The sequence below is a fragment of the Eubalaena glacialis genome, chromosome 3 (assembly GCF_028564815.1).
Source record: "Eubalaena glacialis isolate mEubGla1 chromosome 3, mEubGla1.1.hap2.+ XY, whole genome shotgun sequence".
Classification (NCBI taxonomy): Eukaryota; Metazoa; Chordata; class Mammalia; order Artiodactyla; family Balaenidae; genus Eubalaena; species Eubalaena glacialis.
In genome coordinates, this window is record NC_083718.1 from 91,108,452 (window position 1) to 91,131,628 (window position 23,177).

The 23,177-nt window shown below is 34.9% G+C and overlaps 1 protein-coding gene across 6 annotated transcripts in view; it reads right to left on the reverse strand.

Moving 5' to 3' along the window:
- Positions 1–23,177, reverse strand: part of MAN1A2 (mannosidase alpha class 1A member 2) — a 193,353-nt gene that overhangs the window by 112,352 nt on the left and 57,824 nt on the right. For all 6 annotated transcript variants that reach the window (XR_009700363.1, XM_061183625.1, XM_061183624.1 and 3 more), the window contains exons 3-4: positions 19,813–19,909; positions 2,761–2,879 (exon numbers count right to left, since the gene is read on the reverse strand). Coding sequence is in view for 5 of the 6 variants with exons in the window: in XM_061183625.1 (XP_061039608.1) it covers positions 2,761–2,879; positions 19,813–19,909 (216 nt within the window). In the remaining variant the exon portion in view is untranslated. The remainder of the gene's footprint in view (positions 1–2,760; positions 2,880–19,812; positions 19,910–23,177) is intronic.

Consider the following 23,177-nt stretch of genomic DNA (forward strand, 5'->3'; position numbering starts at 1 on the left):
GTAATTTAATCCAAATAAGATAGACAGAAAATAAAGGCAAATGAGAAGTACAATAATGATATAGGTAGCAAAACAATGATTGAAGATTCAACTCTAAAAATATGTTATACTAAATGTAAATATTTCAAGCTTAACAGTTAAAAGACTCCAAGACTGGATAAAAATAACAAAATCTAAATACGCACTATATGTAAAATATACAGCTAAAACATATGACACAGAAAGGGTAAAAGTGAAAGAATGGAAAATGACCGTGCTGATTATTAAGCTATTTTTTCTCAGCTTCAAATCCATCCTTCTACACTCTACTTCGGTATACTGAAACTAGAACTCTTCAAATGCATCTGGCTTCCTTATAGGCCCTGCTGATGATAGAAGGTTCTACAAAGATAATACAAAGCTGAAGGAAGAAAAAGGAACTTATTCCTTCCAGTCTACTTCTAGTTTCTGACAGTGTCAAACCAGCCATGGTTCTTCACCCTGGCGGTGGCAGTTGCTTCCAGGTTACAGTTCCCCTGCCACAGACACATTCCCCAAATCAGCCTCCTTGTGCCCTTTAGAGATACCAAGCCCTAACTAGGTACCCCCTCCTCAGAGGTCTGAGTCCCAGCTCTGAGAAGCCCCTTTTAAGAACTCCTACGGTATCAAAAACAGAGTCCCAAGCTAGTAAATTTTAATGATCTCAACCTCTCCCCATCGTTCTCACAGTTCCAGGCATGGCAGCCATTTATTGTAGTTACTACCTCTTGTAATACCACAATGTTCTCTTTCTGTCTTTTCAGTGCCCCATTACTTGGTTAACAATTCTAAACACTAAATCCTCTAATTAAAAAAACTGTACAGTTCTGGTTCTTGATTGAGCCAACTGACACAACAATATACCAACAAATTATTAGGCATAATAAAGCTGCCATGTTAACAAACACGAGTATTTGAGATTCACATATGCCAATTCTCTCCAAATTAATCTATAAATTGAATGCAATCCTCATCAAAATTTCAACACAGTTTTTCCAGAGCTTAAAAGAACAAAGAACCGATAATTGCTAAGATAATTTCCTAGTAGAATAAGATCAGATATCAAGATTCAGATATAGATATTAAGCTTTTCTTATAAAAATAGTTAAGACTATAATAAATATTTAGACTACTAAAATATTGATGTAGGGATAAAGAGAAAAGCCAGTAGAAAAGAATAGACTAATATAACTAATACATGACTAATGTGGCATGTATAAATAGTAGAGAAATAAATGTGCTAGGATCAATAGGTAGTTGCCTATTTTAACCTAGCCACAAACTCAACTATATAAGGACTAAAGACCTAAATGCAAAAGCAAAACTTTAAAACATTTAGAATTAAATACAGGAATTTTTCTTCATGACCTTGAAGTACATAATCTCTAAGAGCTACATAACTATACAGGGGAAAAAACCCTGCATTTCTCAATCCCCTTTTACAGTTAGGTGGGGCCACATGAGTTAGATTCACTCAATAATATACAAGCAAAAATGGGGTAACCAACTTCTGAGCAGTCACATATCTTGTCTCTATCCCTTCCTCCTCTATGCAGCTGGAAGGTTTATCCACCTTATCTTGAGGAATCATCTTGTACCATGAGGTTGAAGCTTTATACTGAAGTTGACAGAATAATAAAACAAAGGATCCTAGGTCCTTGGTCATCGAGGAGCTACCCAAACCGGCCCTAAACTGTTTATCTTTGTACTTGACTTGCATGAAAGAGAAATAAACATGTATCTTGTTTAAGCTATTTTATACTAGATTTTCTGTCATTCACAGCCAAACCTAAATCTGATAATAAAAATTGTTCTGAGCTGTGTCCAAAATGCTAAAATAATATAAAAGAAAGTAATCAGTTTTTGTCTAATTAGCATCAGGAAAGGCATCAGAGAAGAAATAATTGTGGATTTAAATCACAATTTGAATGATACAGAGTTCGCCAAAGAGAAAAACACATAAGGAGTGGTTTCTCACTACAGTCAGAAGGAACAGCAAGTAAAAATATCATGAAAGATGAAAATGAATATGACAAAATAGTCCACCCATCTTTTAGGTGAAAACTGGTAACAATGAAAATAACTGCTAACATTTACTGAACACTGAATATGTACCAGATTATTTCAAATAATCCTTACAATATTGCAATAGGATAGCAATTTTATGACAGGTTTAGAAAGAATAAGTAGCACTTACTTATAGATAGGTTTCCCAAGTAGCACTAGAATTGTGGCTGTGCTGGGCTTCAAACCTAAGCAGCACTACTTAACAACTATGCCAAAATGCTGGAAGGATGAGCATGTGCCTAACTATGAAGGCTCTTCAAAACTGTGCCAAAACCACAACACTGTAAATCAGCTATACTTCAATTTAAAAAATAAAATAGATTTTTTAAAAAAGTTTAAAAAAACTGTACCAAATCATTATTTCTTTAAAAAATAATAAAACACTTAATATTTATAAAGTAATTTATGGTTTCCTGATATTTCTAATTCAATGTGCTTTTTTTCCCTAACTCTTGCCTTAACACATGCAACACATTACCTTAAATGATAAGGGTAAGAAAAGGAAAAGGAAAATGGTGAGAAAGGGTGTTTATTTTACGCAAAAATTGAACAACTGACAATCGCAAAAGAAGAAGGGGGACTTAGGATTTCCTTAAACTGCTAGTATAACACTCAAAACTATTGTTACAGTGTCTTTTCATAGTCAATGTAATAAATTATGAATTGTATACTCACCACGCTGAAATCAAGGTTGTTTTCGATCCATTTTTGCCCATCTCGGAATTCATCATGAAGTCCCATAATATAAAGGGTATCCAAAGCATCTACTATAGTAGCACCCATTTGTGAACTTCCTATATATGGGGGGGAAAATGTCATTAAAAAGATGCCCTTCATACAAGGTCTATTTTAATTTTTTATATTTAGAAAGTAAATCAGGACTTCCCTGGTGGCACAGTGGTTAAGAATCCGCCTGCCAATGCAGGGACACGGGTCCGAGCCCTGGTCTGGGAAGATTCCACATGCCGTGGAGCAACTAAGCCCGTGCACCACAACTACTGAGCCTGCACTCTAGAGTCCGTGAGCCACAACTACTGGGCCCGTGTGCCACAACTACTGAAGCCTGTGAGCCTAGAGCCTGTGCTCTGCAACAAGAGAAGCCACAGCAATGAGAAGCCCACACACCACAACCAAGAGTAGCCCCTGCTCGCCGCAACTAGAGAAAGCCCACGCGCAGCAATGAAGACCCAATGCAGCCAAAAATATAAATAAATAAATAAATAAATAAATTTATTTATTTAAAAAAAAAGTAAATCAAAGTAGAAATATAAGGATGAAAAAAAATACCCAACATGGTTCACTTTTCCATAAGAATAGATAATATACATTGTTTAAAACATTTTCCTAAAGATGACACATTGATAACTAATAGGAAGATAAAGAGAAACTAAAATTACAATTCTCCTTAATTTTCTTCCTGGTCAGAAAATGAGATATCTATCTACTTAATTGAGATAGATTGGGGGAAAAAAAAAAGAGGATTAATTTAAGAAATGGGGAAGGTGGTTCAAGATGATAAGCTAAGTCATAAGACAACCAGGAACCATGCTCTTTTGGTACAAATTCATAGAAAGGGCAAAAAATATACTTAAAATAATAACAAAAGTGTAGCAAGGCTATATAACGGTGGTGGAATATAAACTATAATAGTCCTTAACAATCAAAAAGCAGGTAGAACATATTTAAAAAGAAGTCATAAAATAAAATGTGAGTAGAGAAAATCAAAATAGTAAGATATACCCATCTTCAAGAAAGAGATCATCTTGATCTTAAAAGAAAATGTTTCAGGGAGGGAGGAACTAATTCAACTAAGCTAGCCTAACTGATACCAAAACCAGATACTGTAAACACAAGAAAACGGAACAGGTCAATCTTACTAATGAATATAACTGCAAAAATCTTGAATAAGATACTAGCAAGACAAATCTAGTAGTGTAGTAAAAGAACAAATAACATGGAGCAGCTGGGTCCTCCCTAACCCCAGGAATGCAACTATTATTTCTACCTTCTGAGAATGAAAATCACCCACACAGCTTATTGTCTACATTAACATGACTTTATTGTTACACTGTCTTCATCAACATGAGTTTACTCTTCCAGGAAACTCTTGCTCAGAAAGAGAGAAGCTGCAAAATAAGTTATTGTTCATTCCAGGAACTTCTTGAAAGATCCATCAACTCTTTAACAGAAAGTATCAAATGATGGTTAACACTCCAAAACTCTAAACCTCTTGCCTCTAAATTCTCCACTCACCAATCCAAAACTATTATATCATGATCCTTACCCAATCATAACCAAGCCATAATCAACCATAACTCCCCAACTGAAAGGTCCTTGTTAAACAAGACTTAAAATCTCAATATATATCTCAACTTTGTCCTTCCTCGTCTGACAGGCTTACTATGGCTCTGGTGAGGTAGTGATCTCCCTTACCATGGTAAGCATTAAAGTCAGCTTTGTCTTATCAACAAGTTATCTTGGTGATATTTTAGGAGTCAGCATTCGACACTACTTAGGTTCACATTTTCCACTTAGTATTCCTTCTTTTCTTTCCTTTTTAATTCCATTCCTTTTTCTCCTAAATAAATAGTGTTTTCTTGTGATGGTTTAAGGCTATACAAATTTGTTCTTATAATGACTGTCCTCAACCTACATCACATTTTCTTATTCATGTGCTCCTAATAATTTCTTCAACTTATCAAGAAGTATATCTTCCCACTAATAAAACAAGTACTACACCACACTCTGATAAATCCCTTGGTCTTCTCCCCACTCAGTTCCCTTCATGTTGATATTAACTGGGTTATTACAGACATACTTTCCTTTCGCTTTTCTTGTTCCTCAGCTTTTAATTAAGATAATAAAAATTTAATCAAGCCATTTAAGTCACCCATATATCCCTATCTCTTGCGTAATCATTTGAATTAAATATGTACCTCTTTTTTATTTTTGTATTTTGTCCACAATATTTATCATCCTTATTTTAAATCCTTAGGAGTCCCTGTTTTTGTTCTTATTTCAATTTTTATAGGTAGTTATGCTCAGTTCTCTAGTTATTTATTTAGCTCTGTAAGTGTATGCTCCTCTAAGGTGCTGACTACTCTGAAATGGAAAAAGGCCTGACCCATATATTTATACCAATTCTAGTTGGTTCCACAAGGAGAGGTTTGTGCCACGAGCTAAACAGCACAAAGAAGAAAAAGGCAAAACTGAAATTACTGGCTATCACTGTGAGTGTTTATCTAGACAACTCAAGGTTTCAACTGGAAAAAATTAAAGGGTCTAAAACTACCCTTGGGTCAAATAAGAATTAAAATATGACACTACAGAATATATAAAACATTAATAAAGATTTATTATGAGAACATAGGAGTCAACTGAACCAGTTCTCTGAGAAAAACTCATAACTTAAAAATTGTATACTATTTAATAAGAACAAATGAAAATGTTCTACTAAGAAAATAAGAAAAAGAATGATAAACTTGAGCAACAAAGTAGAAGAATCAGAAAAGCTAAAGAAATAAATGAATTAGGAATAAAGAAAACTGTCAAAATAATAAATTCAAGAGATGGTTCTACGAAAATAACTATACAGTAAATCCAGGACCAACTGATTTTTTAAAAGTAGTCATGTGAATATAAAAACACAAAAAAAGGAATTGAGAGTATATTAAAAGGCAGATACAAAGGAAATTAAGAAAACTATTTTTAAAAAAGCCTAATTTAGCCATATCTTCCAAATAAATTTGAAAATGAGTGGAACTGACAATTTTCTAAGAAAATAGGTATTATTTTGACTTATGAAAAAGGAAATAGAAAATCTAGATAAGCAGACCAAGAAACAGGAAATTGAGAAATTTTCAAAGAGCTACGCACTATAAAAGTATTACACTCTAGAAGCTTCATAGAATAAATTCTACTTTAATTTTAAGGATGATAACTCCGACATAAATTTTGATAGAACATAGGAAAAGAAAGCTTAAAATTCAACTTACGAATTCTGCATACCATTGATGCAAAAATATAACTTAGTAAGAAAAATAAAACTATTAGCTGATCTCACTTGTGAGCATCCTGGAAATATTTAGGAATGGACTTGCTGGGGGGTATAGTAAGTTTGTGTTTAACTTTATGAGAGACTGTCAAACTGCTCTCCATAGGGACCACTGTATACTCCCAGCAGCAATGTATGAGAGGTCTACTTGTTCCATCATCCTTCTCAGTATTTGACATTGTTGGTCTTTTTAATTTTATTCATTCTACTGGGTATGTAGGATTTTGCATTGTGGTTTGAATTTTAATTTCCCTGGTGACTGATGTGCTTATTGGCTATTCATTTACCTTCTTTGGTGAATTATTGGTGAATTATTTATGTATTCTGAATACATCCTTATACATGTATCACAAATATTTTCTCCAATTCTGGGGCTTGCTTTTTCATTTCCTTAATGTCTTCTGCAAAGCAGAAATTTTTTATTTTCATGAAGTCCAATTTATCAATTTTTTTTCCTTAATGGTTTATTCCTTTTGTATTCTAAAAACTCTTTGCTCACCTCAAGGTCACAAAGATTTTCTCAAATATTTTTTACTGGAAGTTTTATACTTTTAGTTTTTATGTTTAGATCTATGATTCATTTCAAGTTCATTTTTGTATACAATGTTGAAGAGTCAAGGTTTTTATTTTTCTACATGAATATATAACTGACCCAACACCACTTATTGGAAAGACTTACCTATAACCCACTGAAAGCACCCTTGTTGAACATCAATTAAAAATGTATGTGCAGTTCTATTTCTATTCTTTTCCAGTGATCTCTATGTCTATCTTTATGCTAAAACCATACTGTCCTCATTACCGAAGCTTTACAGTAAATCTTAGAATCAGGTAGTGTAAATCCTTCAACTTTGTTCTTTTTTAAAAATTATTTTGATTATTGTACATGCTTTGTGTTTTCATACAGATTTTAGAATCAGCCTATCAATTTATGTGGAAAGGTCATTTTTACTTAGATTGCTTTAAATCTAAATATGGATTTCAAGAGAACTAACATCTCAACAATACCGAGTATTCCAACTCGTAAAGGCATCTCTCTCCTTTAAGTCCTTTTAAATTTCTTTCAATAATCACAGTTTTCAGTGTATAGACTTTGCACATAGTTTGTAAAATTCATCCACATATACTTCATACTTTTATGCTACTGCAAATGATATTATTTTAAAATTGTACTTACAACTGTTTATTGCTAATATCTAGAAATATAATTTATTTTGTATATCAAACTTGTATCATATGGCCTCATTACTAAATTAGTTTTCATTCTAGTACTTTTTTATTGTTGTTTGGTAGATTCCCTAGAATTTTCTTGTGTGTGTGGGTGGGTGGGTGTGTTTTAATACTCTTTATCAGGCTAAAAAAGTTCCCTTCCAGTCCAAGTTTGCTGAGAGTTTTTATTATGGATGGATAGTGAGTGTTGTTAAATGCTTTTTCAGCATCTACTGAGATGCTCATAAAATTTTCCTCTTTTAGTCCCTTAATATCTTCAATTATATTGACTAATTTCCAAATGTTAAACCAACCACACATTCCTCAGATAAACCCCACTTGGTCATGAGGTATTATTCTTTTTACATATTGCTGAATTAGATTTACTAAGATAAATCTAATTTGGTCAAAGATTTTTGTGTCCATGTTCATGAAGAACATTGGTCGACAGTTCCCTTTTATTGTAATGTCGTTGTCTGGTTTTGGTATTAGGGCTTTGGTGGTCCTATCAAGGAGATATAATTACCCTAAATGTGTAAGCACCTAACAAGAGTACCTCAAAATATATAAAGCAAAAGCTGACAGAATTGAAAGGAGTAAGAAAGAAATCCAATATTAGAGTTGGGAACTTCAACACCCGTCTCTCAGTAATTGACAGAACTACTAGATAGAAAATCAGCAAGAACAGAAGAAGCCTGAACAACCCCATAAACCAATGAGATCTAACTGACATTAACAGAACATTCTACACCCAATAACAGTCACTACACATATAAACATTCTTTTCAAGCACCAATGGAACATTCACCAAGACAGGCCATATTCTGGGTCAAAAAGTAAATCTTAAATAATTTAGAAGAATTGTAATCGCACAAAGTATATTCTCTGACCATAATGGAACTAAATTAGAAATCAATCACAGAAAGAGAAAAGAAAAATCACTATGCATTTAGCAATTAAACAACTTACTCAAGGGAAGTTTTAAAACATACTGAATTGAATAAAAATGAAAACACAACATATCAAAATCTTTCAGATGCAGCTAAAGCACCACTTAGCAAAAAATTTATGGCACTAAATGCTTACACTGGAAAAGGGGATCATGAACCTATAATCTAGGCTTCTATTTCAAGAAACTAGAAAAGCAAGAACAAAAGCAACCCAAATCATGCAGAAGAGTGGAAATAACAAAGAGCAGAAATCAAAGAATTGAAAACATAAAGAAAATATAAAGAAGATCAATGAAACCAAAAGCTGCTTCTTTGAAAATATCAATAAAATTGATAAACTTCTAGCAGGACAAACAAAGAAAAAACAACATAAATTACCAATATTAGGAATGAAAGAGGGTTATAACTACAGCTGCCACAGATATTCAAAAGGTAACAAGATAATACTCCAAACAACTCTATGCACACAAAATCAATAGCTTAGATGAAATAGACCAATTCCTCAAAATCATCAACTACCAAAACTAACCCAAGGTGAAACAGATAAACCGAATGGCCCTTATAGAGGATGTGAAATAAACTGAAGTTGTAGTTTAAAAACCTCCCAGAAAAAAAAGCTCCAGATGCAGATGGTTTCACTGGCAAATTATATCAAAAACTTGAGAAAAATATAAAACCAACAGTACACAATCTTTTCCAGAAAAATGAAGAGCAGAGAACACTTCCAAACTCATTTTATTGGGCCAATATTACACTGATACTGAAACAAGACAATAGTTCAAGAAAAATACAAAACAATATCCTTCCCAAAATATGAATGCAAAATCCTCAACAAAATATTAGAAATCATTAGCAAGTTATAAATATCAAGAAGAATTTATACATACACACATACACTGAAAATAAAAGGTACACTTCAAAAAGCATTGTAAGATCAAGTAACATTCTGTTCCAAATCAAAATTCTTCTAAATGCAAAAAGATCTATTCCTAACAAAAATCTTTCAATTCTCCAGGATATCTAAGTAAAAATAATTCATTGTGACTATTAATCACTGCTGGAAAAATTATTATCAGTGATAACTTATGTCCGTCAACATTTTCCTCTTCCCACTCACAAGCTCCAGGGCTGAGCCCTAACTAGGCAAAACCAAAGGAGTCTATCCCAACCCTCTGGGTATAGCTTTCGGGTCAAGGCTGGACACAAGACCCAGATAAACAAGAAACAAGGTGGTTTCTGAGAAAACCAAGTGCTCTCTTCTCTACAGTGTTCTCTTTTCTATAGATGTGTTAGTAGGAAGATATGAAGCTTCAAGTTGCTGCAGCCCTCTCTCTATGAAGCCAGCCTGAAGATACAAACACAAAGAGGAAAATAGAGGAAAGAGATAAAGAAAAAAGCTTAGCTGGTATCAGATCTACTCTAGAACATCATTGAGCCGATTAAATTTCTTTTTTAGTTTAAGCCATTTTGAAATGGATCTTCTGTTATCTGTACATAAAGAATCCTCTGATGCCAAGGACAAACTAGACAAAAGTCAGAGGAATATGATTTCAGTTACCATATAAAAGAATGTTTTAATAATCAAGGCTAAGAGACAGGAAATGCACACATTTTAAATTGTTTTCCTTATAATCTAGAATATTTTAAGAGTTCAATACCTGCCTATATGTTCCTATAGTAATAGACTAGACTTTTAAAATTCCTCCCAACTCTTAACATTCTGTTTCTGTAAAGGCATACTGAATTTGGGAGGTCAAATGAGACACTCTGAACTATGACTCCTCCCTTAGACTTCTTCTATTTAAATAAAAAGGTTAAAAACAGATTTTTTAAAAAAAATCTCAAATCATACTCACTAGCAAGAATATGACATGCAGAAAAGGAACAGAGCAAGTAGGAAACAGAGTCAAACTCTTTTTTATTAATCCTTTAATAAACTAACTACATGTCTAAAAATATAAGACAAAATAAACAATAAAGGATCCATTCCCACTTAGCTTATTTGGCTGGGAAAAAAATGTAACCACTCAAAAATTTTTCTAAAAGTATAAGCAACTAATTTTGACTACTGAAAATAATACAGATTGCATTTTCACTTTTCTACCATTTCACTGTAATTTTGTCATAATGGATTTTTCCCATGTGCTGGTATTAATTTTTTTCTATCTTTAAAGTTTACAGAAGCAGAATAAAATATCAATTAGAAGCATGAACCTTAGCACTAAGCTGCCTGTAATCAAATTCTGGCTACATTATTTACTAGCTGTGCAACCTTGAATAAGTTAGTTAACCTTAACTGTGCTTCAGTTTCCTCATCTGTAAAATGGGAACAATAATAATAGTACCTGTCTCATAGTGCACATAAATCACTTAAATCAGTCCTTGGCATATAGCACGTTTATTAGTCTGCTCAGGCTGCCATAACAAAACACCATCCACTAGGACGCTTAAACAACAAAAATTTATTTTCTCACAGTGCTGGAGGTTTGAAGACCAAGATCAAGCTTCCAGTTTTTAGAGGAGCGCCTTCCTCTTGGCTTGCAGATGTCCACCTTCTCACTATATCATACCCACATGGCCTTTCCTTGGTGCACGTGCAGGGGGAGAGAGAGCTTGGGTGTTTCTTCCTCTTCTTTTAAGGGTACCAGCCCTATCTGATTAGGGCCCCTCGTTCAATCTTGATTACCTCTTAAAGGCTCTACCTCCAAATACAGTCACATTGGAAGGTAGAGCTTCAACATGTGAATTGATGGGGGACAAGACTCAGTCCACCACAATATGCATTATATAAATACTACTGATGTTGCTACTAATAACGTGTATGTGACTATTGTTCTAAAGGAAAATACAGTTTATTCACAAACCCAATCACAGAATCTCTAAAGCAAATAACTGACCTGATGACTCAATAAAAAGGTACAACTTTTTATTGGAAAATACTTAATTGCTACTCATTACAAGATGATCCCTCAGAAATGGCGGACCAAAACTGACAAAATATTGCTTCTGCTCTTTTAATGAGTTAAAAGGCTCATTTTGTAAAGTCACCCTTTCCATCTCTAAGCTCCTTTAATTTCTATGACCTCACAAATAACTTTGTTTACCCAGTAAATCAGCTTAATGATCCTAATGAGCAGCTGACAATAACTCACCTGACAATAATCTGAAGCTGCCGCTGCCCTGGTCATCATTTAACAACCTAACTAAACAGTGGTCTACAAAGGTCACTTTTGAAGAAGTCTGACAAAAGTACCACAAATTAAAACCACCTTTCCTAAAAAAATAAATGCTATTATTTTTAAAAAGAAAAACATTAAGTCAAAACTTACCCATTAGGATTTTAACAGAAATCACATTCATTTAAGAAACATTCCTTTTGCTCCCTAAAAGAAATGATTTATATTGACTTACACGGAATAAAATTTTAAGACATTATCGGGGTTTAAATTCAGCAAATAGTCTTTCCTTACACAGTTATTGCAATGATTAAATAAAATAAATGTATATTATTTACCTACTACCTTGCCTAGGACCAGTATCTATCTGATAAGTGTTACTACATTAGATGGTCTGAGAAATAAGGTTTAAAAAACCAAGCAGAAAATTAACATCCAACTCATGTTTGATACATGTTCATATTCCAATTTTTTAAAAGGGCTCAGAGTTTACCACTGAGTTTAATATAAAGGGATGGTTACTTGCAGAGAGGATCTAATTTTAATTAATCACTAAATATAATGACTTTTAGTACACTAATGTCTCATTGTGGCATCCACAAAGCAACAGGAACTCTTCAGATCACTCTATAACCTCTGCTGAAGAAATAAACTGTTTCATTAAGTGATAGCCACTAAATTAAATGTCATATATGAGATCTCTGGTGTCTTTGATTACCTAAAGGAAAATTTTTTTCCATTATTCCTCCATCCCAACATCTCTCAAACCCAGGAGAAATGATCTTTTCAGTCATTTTCTTTTTTGACAGAAAACAATCAAGTATCAAACAAATTATGAGAAATCATAGTGCTAGAAAAACTCTTCCAGAGTCACAATTTTTAAAAAATGTTATTTGGATTACTGTGGTGTTGCATTACAATTAGTAAAGATGATTGCACTGCATATGACTAATGTATATGCTTTCTGCCCCATTAATATTTTCTTGCTTTCACCTGTTATTTAAAAGATATCCATCACACCAAGAAGCATCTAAAATAGGGGAAAGAAGTGAAGACTATAAAGAACAACTTGGTAATTCTCAAGACTTATCCTTGAATTAAGTAAAAGTTGTTAAGTAAGTTAACTTACTCTTTTAAACTGATAAGTTTAACAAGTGAACTGAACTCAAGAGAGGTAGAAAGAGCAAATCCAAGTTAAACAAAGCTCTTCCCCAGGGACTTCCCTGGTGGCACAGTGGTTAAGAATCCGCCTGCCAATGCAGGGGACACAGGTTCAATCCCTGGTCCGGGAAGATCCCACATGCCACGGAGCAACTAAGCCTGTGTGCCACAACTACTGAGCCTGAGCTCTAGAGCCCACAAGCCATAACTACCAAGCCCACACACCAAAACTATTGAAGCCCACACACCCTAGAGCCTGCGTGCCACAACTACTGAGCCTGCATGCTTCAACTACTGAAGCCCACACGCCTAGAGCCCGTGCTCCACAACAAGAGAAGCCCACACACTGCAACAAAGAGTAGCCCCTGCTCGCCGCAACTAGAGAAAGCCTGTGCACAGCAAAGAAGACCCAACGCAGCCAAAAAAAAAACCTCTTCCCCAGACCTCCATCCAGACACACACACTGTTAATTTTTCCCTTGGAACTGTGAATGTACAATATAATTCACTCAATTTACCGAATGAGTCACCTTGGGCATGTTACTTTTTTTTTTTTTTTTTAACATACATAGATAGCACTACTGGAATTTCCCATCCTTTTTCTCCTCCTCTAAAATGCGCAAGTATCAGAATTGGTATTCCGTTGAAGATAAAAAATTACAAATAGGTACCTACCTTCCTTAAAGTAAAACAATGCAGAAAAAGCTTCAAAATACTCAAATAAATGACTAAAACATCTGTATGTAAATAGAAAATCTATCACATCTGTGTTTTCAAAAGCAACTATAACTAAATCTTGACTGAAACTTGCCAAAAAATACATGTTGCTTCAAATTATAGTTCCACAGAAATACAACAGTTCCCCCTTATCCACAGGGGATTCATCTCAAGACCCCCAGTGGATTCTTGAAAGCCAGGATAGTACCGAACTCTATATATACTATGTTTTTTCTCCTATACACACACACGTATGATAAAGTTGAATTTATAAATGAGGCACAGTATGAGATTAACAACAGTAACTAATAAAAAAACAGAACAATTATAATAATTTACTGTAATAAAAGTTATGTGAATGTGGTCTCTTTCTCTCTCCCTTAAAAGCTCTTATTGTACAAATTTAATGCCTTTTCCATCTTAACTAAGCACTTACTGCACTGTGGCCATAACTTGTACAGTTTAAGGTATAACAGCAAAACTAGCACAGTATTTCCTTCCTCACAATTTCACAAATACAACATACTTGCTAACCTTAGATCCATCAGCATACGATTTTTTTTTTCTTTCCTTATTAAGTCAAGAACTTTCATCTTTTCACTTAAAGCAGCGGTTCCCAACCTTTTTAGCACCAGGGACCAGTTTCATAGAAGACAATTTTTCCACGGGGAGCAGGGGGTGAGGGGGGATGGTTCAGGCAGTAATGTGAGCGATGGGGAGCGGCAGATGAAGCTTCACTCGCTTGCCCGCCGCTCACTCCTGCTGTGCGGCCTGGTCCCTAACGGGCCACAGACCAGTACTGGTATTCAGCACAGGGGTTGGGGACACCTGACTTAAAGGAAGCACTTACAGCTTCTCTTTAGCAAATCCAAGTTGCTGGCATCACTACTCTTGTGCTTTGGGGCTATTATTAAGTAAAATAAGGGTCACCTGAACACAAGCACTGCAATATCTCCACAGTTGATCTCATAATCCACATGGCTACTAAGTGACTAACAAGCAGGACAAAGGGATGGTTCACACCCCAGGCTGGAGGGAGCAGGATGGTGCAAGATTCATCACGCTACTCAGAAAGACACACGATTTAAAATTTATGAATTATTTATGAAATTTTCCATTTAATATTTTCAGACCAAGGTTTACTATAGGTAACTGACTACTGCAGAGGGAAAACAAAACCTTAGATAAGAGGGGACTACTGCACTCAGGTTTTAGAAAGTACCTAAAAAGTTAGATCCTACTTTTAAAATGAAGGTAGAAAATGAAAACAGTGATTAGAAAAAATAAACCTGAGAGCAACAGCCAGCTCTACCCACCACCAGTCCCTCCCATCAGGAAACTTGCACAAGCCTCTTAGATAGCCTCACCAACCAGAGGGCAGACAGCAGAAGCAAGAAGAACTACAATCCTGCAGCCTGTGGAACTAAAACCACATTCACAGAAAGATAGACAAGATGAAAAGGCAGATGGCTATGTACCAGATGAAGGAACAAGATAAAACTCCAGAAAAACAACTAAATGACGTGGAGATAGGCAACCTTCCAGAAAAAGAATTCAGAATAATGATAGTGAAGATGGTCCAAGACCTCGGAAAAAGAATGGAGGCAAAGATCGAGAAGATGCAAGAAAGGTTTAACAAAGACCTAGAAGAATTAAAGAACAAACAAACAGAGATGAGCAATATAGTAACTGAAATGAAAAATACACTAGAAGGAATCAATAGCAGAATAACTGAGGCAGAAGAATGGATAAGTGACCTCGAAGACAGAATGGGGGAATTCACTGCTGTGGAACAGAATAAAGAAAAAAGAATGAAAAGAAATGAAGACAGCCTGAGAGACCTCTGGGACAACATTAAACACAACAACATTAGCATTATAGGGGTCCCAGAAGGAGAAGACAGAGAGAAAGGACCCGAGAAAATATTTGAAGGGATTATAGTTAGAAACTTCCCTAACATGGGAAAGGAAATAGCCACCCAAGTCCAGGAAGCACAGCAAGTCCCATACAGGATAAACCCAAGGAGAAACACACTGAGACACATACTAATCAAATTGACAAAAATTAAACACAAAGAAAAATTATTTAAAGCAGCAAGGGAAAAATGACAAATAACATACAAGGGAACCCCGATAAGGTCAACAGCTGATTTCTTGGCAGAAACTCTACAAGCCAGAAGGGAATGGCAGGACATATTTAAAGTGATGAAAGGGAAGAACCTACAACCAAGATTACTCTACCCGGCAAAGATCTCATTCAGATTCGATGGAGAAATCAAAAGCTTTACAGACAAGCAAAAGCTAACTGAATTCAGCACCACCAAACCAGCTTTACAACAAATGCTAAAGGAACTTCTCTAGGCAGGAAACAAAAGAGAAGGAAAGACCTACAATAACAAACCCAAAACAATTAAGAAAATGGTAATAGGAACATACATATTGATAATTACCTTACACGTGAATGCATTAAATGCTCCAACCAAAACACACAGACTCGCTGAATGGATACAAAAACAGGACCCATATATATGCTGTCTATAAGAGACGCACTTCAGACCTAGGGATACATACAGACTGGAAGTGAGAGGATGGAAAAAGATATTCCATGCAAATGGAAATCAAAAGAAAGCTGGAGTAGCAATACTCATATCAGATAAAATAGACTTTAAAACAAAGAACGTTACAAGAGAGAAGGAAGGACACTACATAATGATCAAGGGAGCAATCCAAGAAGAAGATATAACAATTATAAATATATATGCACCCAACATAGGAACACCTCAATACCTAAGGCAACTGCTAACAGCTATAAAAGAGGAAATTGACAGTAACACAATAATAGTGGGGGACTTTAAAACCTCACTTACACCAATGGACAGATCATTCAAACAGAAAATTAATAAGGAAACACAAGCTTTAAATTACACAAAAGACTAGATAGATTTAATTGATATTTATAGGACATTCCATCCAAAACCAGCAGATTACACTTTCTTCTCAAGTGCACACGGAACCTTCTCCAAGATAGATCACATCTTGGGTCACAAATCAAGACTCAGTAAATTTAAGAAAATTCAAATCATATCAAGCATCTTTTCTGACAACAATGTTATGAGATTAGAAATCAATTACAGGGAAAAAAACGTAAAAAACACAAACACATGGAGGCTAAACAATACGTTACTAAATAACCAAGAGATCACTGAAGAAATCAAAGAGGAAATCAAAAAATACCTAGAGACAAATGACAATGAAAACATGATGATCCAAAACCTATGGGATGCAGCAAAAGCAGTTCTAAGAGGGAAGTTTATAGCAATACAAGCCTACCTCAAGAAACAAGAAAAATCTCAAATAAACAATCTAACCTTACACCTAAAGGAACTGGAGAAAGAAGTACAAACAAAACCCAAAATTAGCAGAAGGAAAGAAACCATAAAGATCAGAGGAGAAATAAATGAAATAGAAACAAAGAAAACAATAGCAAAGATCAATGAAACTAAAAGCTGGTTCTTTGAAAAGACAAACAAAATTGATAAACCATTAGCCAGACTAATCAAGAAAAAGAGGGAGAGGACTCAAATCAATAAAACTAGAAATGAAAAAGGAGAAGTTAAACAGAGACTGCAGAAATACAAAGCATCCTAAGAGACTACTACATGGAACTCTGTGCCAAAAAAATGGACAACCTGGAAGAAATGGACAAATTCTTAGAAAGGTATAACCTTCCAAGACTGAACCAGGAAGAAATAGAAAATATGAACAGACCAATCACAAGCAATGAAATTGAAACTGTGATTAAAAATCTTCCAACAAACAAAAGTCCAGGACCAGATGGCTTTACAGGTGAATTCTATCAAACATTTAGAGAAGAGCTAACACCCATCCTTCTCAAACTTTTCCAAAAAATAGCAGAGGAACGAACACTCCCAAACTCATTCTATGAGGCCACCATCACCCTGATACCAAAACCAGACAAAGATACTACAAAAAAAGAAAATTACACACCAATATCACTGATGAACATAGATGCAAAAATCCTCTACAAAATACTAGTAAACAGAATCCAACAACACATTAAAAGGATCATACACCATGATCAAGTGAAATTTATCCCAGGGATACAAGGATTCTTCAATGTACACAAATCGATCAATGTGATACACCATATTAACAAATTGAAGAATAAAAACCATATGATCATCTCAATAGATGCAGAAAAAGCTTTTGACAAAATTCAACACCGATTTATGATAAAAACTCTCCAGAAAGTGGGCATAGAGGGAACCTACCTCAACATAATAAAGGCCATGTACAACAAAACCACAGCAAATATCATTCTCAATGGTGAAAAACTGAAAGCATTTCCTCTAAGATCAGGAACAAGACAGGATGTCCTCTCTCGCCACTATTATTCAACAGAGTTTTGGAAGTCCTAGCCACAGCAATCAGAGAAGAAAAAGAAATAAAAGGAATACAATTGGAAAAGAAGAAGTAAAACTGTCACTGTTTGCAGAGAATCCTAAAGATGCCACCAGAAAACTACTAGAGCTAATCAATGAATTTGGTAAAGTTGCAGGATACAAAATTAATGTACAGAAATCTCTTGCATTTGTATACACTAATGATGAAAAATCTGAAAGAGAAATTAAGGAAACGCTCCCATTTACAATTACAACAAAAGGAATAAAATACCTAGGAATAAACCTACCTAGGAAGACAAAAGACCTGTATGCAGAAAACTATAAGACACTGATGAAAGAAATTAAAGATGATACAAACAGATGCAGAGGTATACCATGTTCTTGGATTGGAAGAATCAATATTGTGAAAATGACTATACTACCCAAAGCAATCTACAGATTCAGTTCAATCCCTATCAAATTACCAATGGCATTTTTTTACAGAACTAGAACAAAAAATCTTAAAATTTGTATGGAGACACAAAAGACCCCGAATAGCCAAAGCAGTCTTGAGGGGAAAAAAACGGAGCTGGAGGAATCAGGCTCCCGGACTTCAGACTATACTACAAAGCTACAGTAATCAAGACAATATGGTACTGGCACAAAAACAGAAATATAGATCAATGGAACAGGATAGAAAGCTCAGAGATAAACCCACACACCTATGGTCAACTAATCTGTGACAAAGGAGGCAAGGATATACAATGGAGAAAAGACAGCCTCTTCAATAAGTGGTGCTGGGAAAACTGGACAGTTACATGTAAAAGAATCAAATTAGAACACTCCCTAACACTATACACAAAAATAAACTCAAAATGGATTAGAGATCTAAATGTAAGACCAGACACTATAAAACTCTTAGAGGAAAACACAGGAAGAACACTCTTTGACATAAATCACAGCAAGATGTTTTTTGATCCATCTCCTAGAGTAATGGAAATAAAAACAAAAATAAACAAATGGGATCTAATGAAACTTCAAAGCTTTTGCACAGCAAAGGAAACTACAAACAAGATGAAAAGACAACCCTCAGAATGGGAGAAAATATTTGCAAATGAATCAATGGACAAAGGATTAATCTCCAAAATATATAAACAGCTCATGCAGCTCAATATTTAAAAAACAAACAACCCAATCAAAAAATGGGCAGAAGACCTAAATAGACATTTCTCCAAAGAAGACATGCAGATGGCCAAGAAGCACATGAAAAGCTGCTCAACATCACTAATTATTAGAGAAATGCAAATCAAAACTACAATGAGGTATCACCTCACACCAGTTAGAGTGGACATCATCAGAAAATCTACAAACAACAAATGCTGGAGAGGGTGTGGAGAAAAGGGAGTCCTCTTGAACTGTTGGCTGGAATGCAAATTGATACAGTCACTACGGAGAACAGTATGCAGGTTCCTTAAAAAACTAAAAATAGAATTACCATATGACCCAGCAATCCCACTACTGGGCATATACCCTGAGAAAACCATAATTCAAAAAGACACGTGCACCCCAATGTTCATTGCAGCACTATTTACAACAGCTAGGACATGGAAGCAACCTAAATGCCCATTGACAGACGAACGGATAAAGAAGATGTGGTACATATATAGAATGGAATATTACTCAGGCATAAAAAGGAATGAAATTGGGTCATTTGTAGAGACACGAATAGATCTAGAGACTGCCACACAGAGTGAAGTAAGTCAGAAAGAGAAAAACAAATACCGTATACTAACGCATATATGTGGAACCTAGAAAAATGGCACAGATGAACTGGTTTGCAGGCCAGAAATTGAGACACAGATGTAGAGAAAAAACATATGGACAACAAGGGGGGAAAGTGGTGGGGGGGCGGGGGCATGGTGGCAGTGTGATGAATTGGGAGATTGGGATTGACATATATACACTGATGTGTATAAAATGGGTAACTAATGAGAACCTGCTGTATAAAAAATAAAATAAAATAAAATTCAAAAAAAAAAAAAAGAAAAAGTAAACTTACCAAATATATTAGTGGAGTGTCCTTTCCTTGCAATGGGTCTCAGTTCATTATGTCCCCATCCATATATCCTGTAATTATCCCATGCATGTTTCATCATCTGAGAAAGGAAAAATTATAACCCATCAATTTATATTTTTCACAGACTGCTATCTTTATATTTCACATAATTTAGAGATTCTATTACTATATCCTTACACATTCTCCCGTATCTCCTACTTTAGTATATTATTCTATTAACACCTGTATCAGTGTGAAAACACACATAACCATGTTTACCTTTAGTCTACACAACAGAACAAAAAATGAGGTGAAATACAAAAACTGTTTTTATTGGGGAGAAAGGTGTCTATTTGGCATTCTTTCCTTTTAGGAACTGCCAATCCTTTTGGAAACGGCTCTCCTTCCCTCACTGTGATTATGACAAAGCTGTCAAAAAGCGGCTCTGATTCCACAACCAATTAACACAGCCTGGCTAGAGTATCCATAACCTTTAGACCAAAGATCAGCAAACTCTTCCTATAAAGTAAATATTTTAGGCTTTGCAGTCCATAAGTATGTATAGCAACTACTAAACTCGGCTGCTGCAGCATAAAAGCAGCCCTAGACAATACATAAACAAATGGGCAGGACTGGGTTCCAATTAAACTGTATTTTTAAAAAATAAAAGCAACCCTAGACAATACATAAACAAATGAGCATGACTGGGTTCCAATTAAACTGTATTTTTAAAAAATAGGCAGCAGTCCGAATTTGGCCAGCAGGCTGTAGTTTGCCAACCCCTGACCTACACAAAGTGATTGAGTACATGTGACTCAAATAAAGGCTATCAAGTCCTTTCATACATATTGTTATAGACACCAGCAGACAGAGGGACTCTCATTTTGCAATCTCAAGATCTATGTAATATATAATCCTGGAGCTAATGGGGTTTAACTCTCTCCCAACATGTAGAAACTAAATAACAAAACAAAACAGAAAAAGACATTCATATTATTGACAATAACATCTACAGACTTGGATTCAGCCAAACTTGAAGCTCTACTTTAGAGCCCCTAAGCTAAAAAATATTTTTATATCAATTAGTTTGAACTGAGTTTCTTACAAGCCAGGGAGTACTAAGTTACACAATAGCAGAGTATTTAATTATATATTAGTTGAATTATGTAATAGTAGCCTGTGGTATATCAAATATAATATTCATTAAAACATTTATCAACTTGTTTTTTGCAGCCAGCATTACTCAGACACCAAAACTAGGCAAAGACATTACAAGGGAATTAAAAACCAATATATCTCAAAAGCACAGATGCAAAATTCCTTAACAATTCCTTAACAAAAAGTAATAATATATAAAGAGGATACTACACAATGACCAAGTGCAGTTTAACCCAGGAATATAAGTCTAATTTAACATTCAAAAACCCATCACTATAATTCACCATGTTAACAGAATAAAAAGAAAAAAATCATACAATCATCTTTTTAGATGTAGAGAAAACATTTGACAAAATTCAACACCAATTCATGAAAAAAACTTTCAGTAAACTACAACTACAAGGCAACAGCCTCAACTTAATTAAGGGCATCTTCAAAAAAACCTACAGCTAACATCATACTTAATGGTAGAAGACCCTACTCCTAAAGTTGAGAACAAATCAAGTACATCTATTCTCACCACTTCTTTTCAACAATGTACTGAAAGTCCTAGCCATGGCAATAAGAAGAAATAATAGGCATAAAAATCAAAAAGGAAAAAGGAAAAGTACCTCTATTCACAGATGACATGACTATGTACAAGGAAAATCCTAAGCAATCTTAAAATAAAAAGCCACTAAAACTAGAAGATGACTTCAGTAAATAAGATACAAGTTCAGCAAACTAAAATAAATTATATTTCTATATGCTAGTAATGAACAGAAATGGAAATTCAAAAACAATTCCGTTTATACTAGCATCAAAAAACATGAAATAGAACATGTGCAAGAACTATACACTAAGAATTACAAAACACTGCTGAGAGAAATTAAAGAAAACCTAAATAAGTGGACAGATATGCTCAGGGAATGAAAAAGTCAATACTGTTAAGATGACAATTCTTCCCAAATCATCTACAGATTCAATGAAATCCCAATCAAAATCCCAGCAACCTTTTATTTTCACAGAAAAGCTAATTCAATAAAGGCAAAGGACTTAGAATGGCCAAAACTATTTTTAAAAGAACAAAGTTGGAGGACTTACCTAATTTCAAAACTTAACTATAAAAGTTAATCAACACAGTGTCATATTCTCATGAAGGACAGGAATATAGATTAATGAAATAGATATGAGTCCAGAAAGAGACTCAACATCTGTTGATTGTGTCAATTGATTTTGAACAAAAGTGCCAAGGTAATTCAATCAAGAAAGGATAATCTTTTCAACAAATAATGCTGGAACACTAAAAAGCCCTATGGGGAGAAAATGAAGCACAACCTTTACTTCACACAATAAACAAAAAAAATTAACTCACAACAGATCACAGACTGAAATGTCAAAACTAAAACTAAAACATATGCCCACAAAAAGACTTGTACACAAATGTACATAGCAACTTTATTCATAATAGCCAAAAACTGGACCAAAGGTTGAACAAATGTTCAACAGGTGAATGAATAAAACAAATCATAGTATAGCCATACAATGGAATACTACGAAGAAAATAAAATTACCTTTATTGCAATATACATAGATGAATCTCAAAAACATGCTGAGCCAAAGCCCAGAAACAAAATATCACATACCTTATGATTCCATTTCACTGAAACTCTAGAAAAGACAAATCTAATCTATAATGATTAAAAGCGGACCAGCAGGGCTTCCCTGGTGGCGCAGTGGTTGAGAATCTGCCTGCCAATGCGGAGGACACGGGTTCGAGCCCTGGCCTGGGAGGATCCCACATGCCGCGGAGCAACTTAGGCCCGTGAGCCACAATTACTGAGCCTGCGCGTCTGGAGCCTGTGCTCCGCAACAAGAGAGGCCGCGATAGTGAGAGGCCCGCGCACCGCCATAAAGAGTGGCCCCCACTTGCCGCGACTGGAGAAAGCCCTTGCACAGAAACGAAGACCCAACACAGCCATAAATAAATAAACAAATAAATAAAATTAAAAAAAAAAAAAAAAAGCGGACCAGCAGTTGCCTGGGGCCAAGGAATGGGGTAGACTGACTGAAGAGGGGCACAAATAAACCATTTTTGAGATTACAGACCTATTCACAGCTTGATCACCACTGTTGTTACACAAGTATATACATCTGTCAAAACTCATCAAGCTATACTCTTAAAATAAATACATTTTATTGTACATAAATTATGTCTCAATAAAGTTGAA